Source organism: Saccostrea cucullata, unplaced genomic scaffold (genome assembly GCF_032062105.1).
Source record: "Saccostrea cucullata isolate Sc308-1 unplaced genomic scaffold, CSIRO_AGI_Scuc_v1 ctg3135, whole genome shotgun sequence".
Classification (NCBI taxonomy): Eukaryota; Metazoa; Mollusca; class Bivalvia; order Ostreida; family Ostreidae; genus Saccostrea; species Saccostrea cuccullata.
Window position 1 is genome coordinate 39,910 of NW_026933587.1, and position 9,050 is coordinate 48,959.

The 9,050-nt window shown below is 35.0% G+C and overlaps 1 protein-coding gene across 2 annotated transcripts in view; it reads left to right on the forward strand.

Moving 5' to 3' along the window:
- The window catches only part of LOC134238700 (T-box protein 1-like), a 40,044-nt gene extending 32,940 nt beyond the window's left edge, over nucleotides 1-7,104 (forward strand). For both annotated transcript variants that reach the window (XM_062720818.1, XM_062720817.1), the window contains exons 5-6: nucleotides 5,066-5,127; nucleotides 6,398-7,104. In XM_062720818.1, the coding sequence (XP_062576802.1) occupies nucleotides 5,066-5,127; nucleotides 6,398-7,055 (720 nt within the window). In that variant the 3' untranslated portion in view covers nucleotides 7,056-7,104. The remainder of the gene's footprint in view (nucleotides 1-5,065; nucleotides 5,128-6,397) is intronic.
- Nucleotides 7,105-9,050: the final 1,946 nt, after the last annotated feature.

Below are 9,050 nucleotides of genomic sequence, written 5' to 3' on the forward strand. Positions count from 1 at the left end.
ATCAATTAATAAACTAAATACTAGTATCCAGTTAATTCAGTAAACCTCTCACAAAAAGGTTTATAAAAGAGCATACAATCGTAGTAATGACATAATTTTCGTTTTTCTATAACACATAGGACAGTTTTATTCTCATATCAAGTATTAAGAATTAAAATAATAATAAACGCGTTGATGTCGTCCCCGCATTTCCAAACATCCGTTTCTATAGCAACTGCCATATAGTTACTATCACAAATAAATGAAATATTTTTTTTATTTAAAATATTCAACAAGTCAGAGTCTATATTCTTATTTGTAATTTTCAACCAATTTCACTTATGAATAAAGAAAATATGAAGAAATACCACGAACTTTTGGATCAACCCTCGTATGCGTAGTTTTGACGTTATCGACAAGCCATTAAATCCCACCATGATAAAAGAGAACCATATGGGAAACTATTTTGAAATTAAATTTTTTTTTGAGATAACGATTAGCTCTTTCGTATTGAACTTTGCATAATCAATATTCAGTAGAGTATTCCTGGAAATGCTTTAAGACACGCCCGCTCACGGCAACAAGCAGCCCTGGCGTTTTGAAGTATTAGCGGATTAATATTTATGATCTCATGAATTTTGATACTCTCTGCATAATTAGTCTAAACACCTTTTTCCTGATGTGTACCTCAGATCGAGTTTACCTCAAAATGAAGTTCCTGGAGTTTTATTCGGGACTTCTGAAAAACTTTGATTAATACATTTTTTTGACCAATCAAATTGCACGTTTTAAAGCATATGTTGCTGTGAATGTTAACATGACAGACGCCATTGCTGAATAAACTACAATAAATTCCTTTCTTAGGTAAAAGTTGAATATTTATTGTTTAATAATATTTTTTCGACTGTTTAACTACTAGTATTTTTTAAGCTGTTGAAATATTAGTATGATAAGTTAAAGTGTTTAGAGAAGAACTATTCAAAGTGTCAAAATTGTTGTAAAATTCCTGATCATTTAATTAAACGTCTACAAGCACTAGGGGACTATACCTGACCAGATCCGCATAGTCACGGGTATCGCTACAGTTTCACAGCATCTCTGTAATGATGCAAATATATTTGTAAAATATGGGCGACTGTAGCTGCAGATCTGTAGCTCTCCGAAAAAAATACCCGATATATTGACAGATCGGAGAGATACATGTACAGTGCCACCCATTGTAAAAAATGTATATTTATTGCGCACAAAAAGTTGCGCTTAAATCTGGATTAATTCTTCCAAGTTCTTACCTAAACCGCGAAAAAGATAGATTTAAAAATATTCCTGACTCCTCTGTGAAGTATTCTCGTAGTTGACATCTGCGCTAAGTGCGTTGGACCGAATTATCTTGCAAACCAAAATGGCAGTATAAAAAGACGAAATTTTCGATGATCCCGATTTCAGGGCCAGGAGGGCTATTGACAACAATTATAAGGAATGTTTTGTTGTGGAAACGGTGAAAGAATATGTTAGGAACACATGCTTAGTAATATTTTGAGATGACAGTTTAAAAACATGAAGAAGTAAATCGAGAAACAGCGCACTTTTTTGTGCTCAATAAATGTACCGTTTTTTTCAATGGCACTGTAGCTCTCCAGTCTGTCAATATATTTTTTTCGGAGAGCTACAGATCTGCAGCTGGGCAACTGCAGTTCAAATTAATTGTTTTTACATTCAACCGTCTTCTCATAAGACGGAATTTTTATTCACTGCCATCAATATACCCCGTTAAACGCGAAAACCAGGTAAAATACCAGCCGCTCTCTTCAGCAGTCATGACAGTTCTTGCGTGATGTACTGAGACCAATCGCAACTTCTCGGGCCTTTCCGACTAGCGGAAAAACTACCTCGAATGTATATACGTAGACGCCATGACAACCTCCCTTTTCACGATCTTTGAAATAAATGCTGGAGACCTTTTATCTGTCTAATATGGGGTTTAACTTTATTCGATGTGATGATATTACCTAAAGTATACTATAGAAGGACCTTCTAACTCCGTCTATCCAATATTTGAATAAACAGGAAATGAATAATTTTTAACATCTGGTGATGTTAAAACTTAAAGCAAACAAGTAGAGCTTTTTTTTCAAAAAGCATACCGTCTGTAGCAACAACCTTAACAGTAATTTGACCTACACCTATCAGGTCGTATTATTCTTCAAACTTCTTGGCTTTGTATTTCTTCTTTAGTCGTTTACTGACATTAGCCTTACTAAGTGAAAGGTTAACTAGACGTTTGGATGTCTCCGTAAACTCTGCTGAGATCATTCGGCAAACCTCGGTTGATTCCGTTACATTTATGAGGTGTGCCGAGTGCTTCCGAGATTAGAAAGACAACGCAAAACAATGGGGGAAAGAGTACATACAACTTGTAAAGCTTGCGGCGTGCAATGGAGATCAATTCTGTTTGCGATGAAAATATAGAAACATTTTTCAGTAATAGCTATTATAATAGCAATGTTATTTAGAATTGATACTCTTCCACTGTTCGTTTTTTAACGATCGAAAATCTTGAAATATTATCAAATCGCACGAAAATTAGATAATCAGAAAATTATCTCCCTTGCACTGAACAGCATTTCAACCAGTGAAATAATTGAAATTCTTCTCATCATGCAATTTCTACCAATCACAAAAGAGAGGAAGTGCATAAACCGTAGACTGTAAAATCCTTCAACTCTTGAAGACGGCGAACGATGTTGAAAAATGACTGTGTTCTATGGTATCATGAAACATCAATAAATCCATGTGATATTAATATTGACGTTAGCAGCAATAATTATGTTTAAAATAAGGGAATTCATAAATACTGAATAGATCCGCTTCTAAGATCCCCGAATTCTCATTGGCTGTAACAATTTAAAGGGGCTGGGGAGTTGTGGCCATTTTCAGACTATTTTGACCTCCTTTCAAGGAAGAGCTCCATATAAAGATATACAAAAATTATCAAATTTAAAAAATAAAACGTATGAAATTTTTCTTTGCCAAATGATAGTTGACTGCTTAAGATATCATATCTAAAAAATTTAGTTAAATCTGGTGGTTAATTTGTTGACCCCCTAGCCTCCTTAAAATCGATCAAGCTCAGTAAACCAGACGATTTAAGTTATGATGTTGATACACACTAAAGATTTATGTCTTGCATAAGAACATCTTTTTGCAGTTCAGGAAAGAAATGGTTTTAATTTACTGTGACGTCTTATCTAGTTTCATGTCTGTTTGTGGCCAAGCGCAATACATGTATGTTAAAGCACTCCAATCCTCGGCCAGGAAGGATAACTCTTCTTGTAGATATCTGCTTACAGTAGTTCATCACGTTCTTGTTTTTAAGCTGAACATAATTATAATTCCCCATTCTTTTTGCATTAAAAGATACTCTCATGTGCAACATTCCTTTAGACACAGCAACAATTTTACTCCATTGCACGCCCGAAGACATCCTGACAATGTCAATTAAGGTTTTGTGATTTCGGAACACTGAAATCACAAAACCTTGACATTGTGAGGATTGCCCAAGGACCAAAATTAATTTTCATTTGGACTTTAAAAATTGCAATATATATTTATTTGTTTCAAGTTGTATGTATCTAATCCTCATATAATGGATTAAAAATAATGAATTTTTAATTTAAAGATATTTCAGATAATAAAAAAAAAATCATTTATCTTCAAATACAGAGATGGAACAGTCATTTAGGTTATATATAGCTTTACTCAGGCCTATAGAAACCCTACTAATTTTGTCCTTATCTATTCTTGAGAAATAAAGTACACATTATCGTAAATGTTTAAGGAATCACAGTTTGTTGGATATGTCAGGGCATCAACGATAGTTTTAAACGTAGGTTAATTTGCTTAAAGGGCGAAGCCCTTTATGCATAAAGTATCCCACGTTTCTAACTATCTTTGATGTTCCTGGTATAACCCAACAAACTAGACAGTGATTCCTTATATTTCCATTTCATTCTGAAATAAAATTGTGAATTTAGATTTAAGAAATGTCTACTAGATTTAAAATACACGAGGTCGTCCATGCCAATTTCAATAGTCCCCGCTCACTGAGTTCAGACACAGACAGATGCACGAGATCTTTGTGCCTATAAGGGCTTCTTAGCTCCTGACTTTTTGCTTGGCAAAATTAACATTCTGGTTTAATTATCAAGAAATCGGGCTTCGCCCGTTATGCAAATTATCCCACGTTTCCCACTATCGTTTATGCCCTGGCATACTATACTAACTAGGCAGTGATTTCTTAAATAACAACTTCAGTTGTCTATTTCATTGCTTAATCAGTAAAATCACGGAGTGTAAAATAATGTTGTTGTTGGGGTCCAAGGTACAGCTCTGTTTGGCTTTAAAAACGGAAATTGTTTTCAGCTGTTGAAGGCAATACACACTCTTTAGACTGCGTGAGATGACACATTTATATGGTCTAAATAAGTGTTAGATTCGATCAACATTGAAATATTTATTTCAACTATACAGGTTTGCAGGCCCGTAGGAAGCAATTTAATTAAAAGGGGGGGGGGGGTGAGGGAGTGCAGAAACATATTTTTTGTTGGGGGCACTATTTACTACCAAAAATTCCTTGTCAGGCAAAAAAAAATTTACCAGACGTTATTATTGAGCGAGATAGTCATTTACTCTTTATTAGGGCAAAATTTTCACGAATTGTGGTCACTGTATAAAAGAAACTATTTTTCTGTAATATACTATATATGGACAAAACTATTGCGGTTCCAAGAGTCATGGATCCGATAATTTTTTGATGACATTCGTTAATTATTGGAGAGTAGTGTCCGCGGCATGTCTTCCCTCTCAGTCAATAACTGGTAGAATTGTCTATAAACAGGTCAAGGTAGTTAGTTATCAAACGATGAATCATTAGAAAACAAAGATTTTCTATGACCTTTTTTACCCGCAAAACTACTGGTTATGATGAGTTGTTTTTTTTTGGGTTTTTTTGTCAAGAATTTCTGTTAGACTGTGCCCCTACCCCTTCCTGCTTAGTTTGTATAACTGATTTTCGTTTTCCTTTTGATAGATTACACAGCTGAAAATTGATCACAATCCTTTCGCAAAAGGTTTCCGTGACAACTACGAAGGGTAAGTGTTTACCAGCTGGCTATTGGCTGTTGGCTGTCTATTCTGCAAATGTCACAATGGATATATATCAACTTAATTGAATACACGTGAGAACAAACGATACTTGGTCCACATTTCGTGTGGTAGTTAGCTAAATACTAAGTAAATAATTAATTTCAAATTTATCATAATTGTAGTAAGATCATTAAAGATATAAGGTGAAGATGACATTTAGGGCTTGGAGAAAATAGAAAAAGATCTGTACTAACAGAAAAAAAATCAGAAATTATTGAAGTCAAGTCTTTTATCAATTAAAGAATCTTCATTTCGACCCTTTAATGTTAAATTATGGACTCCGGGGAAGGCATCGACTTCAGTAAGAAAGGCTTACATAGAAATATACAAAATATCAAATAAAGGACAAGGTATGATAATGGCCGATTCTGGCCCCGTATTTGATTTAAAAGTCAGAACAGTATAATTGTGATAATTTGTATAGTTAAGATGATGTTTGTTTTAAAACCAGCACTTATTTTGATTAAAAGCTTACACAGAGGCCATAAGATGTTGCAGAGGTACATGTAGGACGTTTTCCGGAATTTCCTCAATTCTGGCGGAATTTCATCATGTTTGAGATATTTTTCTCTTCGGAAAACATAGAGCACAAACTTGCCTATCTGAGATTTATATATATAATGCATCTTATACCAGTGTATGAAATATATAAATTTGGTAGATAGGCAAGTTTGTGCTCTATGTTTTCTGAAACAAAATATGCTGTGAAATCGATGAAAATTTTCATAAAAATGAGAAATTCGGAATTGACATATTTTCCGACCTCTCTGTGACCTCTGTGTATCCCATAACTTTGAACCAATGCTCATTTTGTGGCAGGGATAACAATATATGTCTTCATAAACTGTTGAATCACTCTGAAAGACACCCAAAATCAGGGGCCAATAAGGAGTTTTACCTATCCAGTCCTTTTATCTTACAAACACATTGAATTCTTTTGAGTTTGTTAACGGGATTTAAAGGACTGACTAAAAGACCAACATAGTCATTAGTTTCAGATTAATGTATGAGGCATAAAAGTTGTTAATAAAAATGTTTAAAAATATAAATATTGCTTTGGTAAAAGGAAAAATAATTGAAGGAACCAAAAAAGTTCTTATAACATTTTTAATATTCAAATTTAATAGAACTGGTATAAATGAGCATGTAACTCTTGTTAATGTTCTGCATTGATAAAGCACAGTAATTTGAAAGTATATACTTGACCCTTTTTTAGGCGCCACATTGACAATACAAACCATTCGCATCAAAACTACCTGACGTACCCCCAACAAGGTTTGTTTCCAGCCAATGTAGCTTTCACTGGAACGGCACCTGTGGCACGGGCTGTTACGTATCCGCCTCAAATCGCTACACAATACCAACCCAACTCGATCCAGGAAAACATCATTCCCAGCATCCATGACGTTTCCGGTATGGGGGAAATTAAACAAATAGAAGAAGGTTGCTATACTAACAACTATAACTTCGGAACACATATGATGATGTCAGATGCGATAACTGTGCAAGGAGAACAGGTCAAATGCGTCATCAAAAAGGAATTAAATAGTTCCGAATGTGGTCAACCTGCCTCTGTGACATGTGAAAATGACTTGAAAAGGGCTTTGGAACAGGTGTTTGAATATTCACAGGACAATGACACTGATAGTGAACAGCCCACAAAGAGAGCAAGAATATCTGAGAATAAGTCCCTCTCACCAGACTCAAAGCTTTGTAATCAAGACGAGACAGAGCAAGAAAACGAACAAAACAGGCCGGAAATAGGCGAGGACTACCCCAATGGGGACCTTTATCTCAGTAACAATAAGAAACAGGTGTTAGACCATTCAGTATTCCAGGGAAGTTTCCAGGGACAGCCAGCCTCAGTGTATTAATTCGTCTACCGTTACACCATCCTTTGTTATTGACGGTATATAAATCCTTATATACCCTCTGTTATTGATGGTATATAAAACCTTATATACCCTCTCTTGTTAAGTGTATCTTTATATGACAAATTTGTTTTCTACATTGAAAATTACCAAGTGAAACAAGAGTGCTGTGAATACTAACGTTTTCTAATTTGACGCGAACGTTAACTTAATTTCATTTCCATGCTGTTGTAAAATAAATGAACCCAGTAACTGATTTTATTTGCTGTTTAACATTATATTGTTTCGTAAAAATGTAAGCGTTTTCCATACTGTTGTCTTGGTTTTGTTCAAATTTGTGAATAACTAAGTGACCAAATTCTCGGACTGTGAATTGTTATTTGCACAACAGTGTAAATAAATGCCTTTTATGTTATCATATGTTTTTTTTTTCATTTATTCTCACTAATGCAAGACAAAGACTAATAGCTAGGTTTTAGACCAGAGTTCTTCTGCCCGTCTTCATGTCGTCTTTAATATTCAAATGTTTCTCTCCAGTGGCCCAAATAAATTTTAAAAAGAATTGTGATCCCCCGCTTTCGGTGTCTTTTTTGGGTGAGATGTCATTTTTTCATGACATTTTGTGTCTAATATGAACGCCCTATCATAAGTCATCTATTTAGAAATTATCACTGAACTCCAAGGTCAAGGTCAAAGGGTTAACGTTTCTTGGTATGCAATGAAAAGTCTTCTCAAAAGGATTACATGTGTGAAGTTTTCCTAGCCATTACCATTCAAAAGTTATGGTCAAGGTTAAAGTTTTGTTCAATAAGCTTATAAAAATCTCCAAGGTCAAGGTCAAAAGGTCAAGGTTGTTGGTATCAAATTAAAGGTCTTGCCACAAAAAAGACATATGTGAAATATGCAAAGTCCGTTATGTTCAAAAGTTGTGGCCAAGTAATGTATAATACAAGTTGCTGTCCTTTAAAAAAAGGACTACAATACGTGGACAATATGCATGTGTTTCTAACCGAAATTCAATTCAATACAATTTCTAGGTTTAGTGTACATTTATGTAGGTTCGTTCACTTTCTGTTATGATTTGCCTACTATAACTGTTAGTACTTTCATAGCGAATTCGTTAAATGTTATCTCCGATAGGCCTACATATGCATATAGTTTTGTCATTTTTTTTTAGAAAAGGCTATATTGATACATGTAACCTAAAATGGCTGGGACTTAACATATGTTCTGGATTTATACGGAAGAAATCTATAATTGAAAAATATATCTGATTGTACACGTGTAGATACAGTTCTGTAGTACGCATATTTTATTTTCCAAAGCCCCCTCCCTCCATCCTCAGAGCTCCCCATGGAAAACCGTTGCTACAGGTCTATATCAAGCTGCATTTGAAATGCTGTATATCTAATTATTTTTGCGAGCCTCGATGCAAAAAACAAATGCCGATGAAGACAAGTTTTTCCTACTCTTTGAAATGCATCTGCCTGAAATCAATGGTTAGTTTATAAAAGTATATACGTAAGAAAGAAATTCGGATGCGCAAATAAATACGATATGCAGGTTTAAAAGCGATATTTGCCAATGAACATGGTATATTCCAATTGGAATATGGCAAATTATTCTACGGGTAAGCTGTATTAGGGGGCGATTCTCCCAATCGCAAATTCTCTGGCCTTTCCGGCTGGCGGAAGATGTTTTCCGACCTCTGACTGCAATTGCGAACTCTCCAGCATTCTCGCGCATGCGTAGCCTGACGTATGCCCATGGCATCCGGTTTAACCTCGCTTATATATTTACTGCGTGGACCTCAGGGTCCACGCAAAAATATTGATCATTAAAGAGTTATAGATAAAAGACTTTTGGCCCCTCTGAGCCCCTATTTTGAGGGGTCAGCCCCTTTTTCTTGATATCGAATGAAAGGTCGTGTGATTTTGAAGATTTTTTGTTCAACACTTATTCAGAGATTTCTACTCGTTGTGGAGATATGCTAAATTG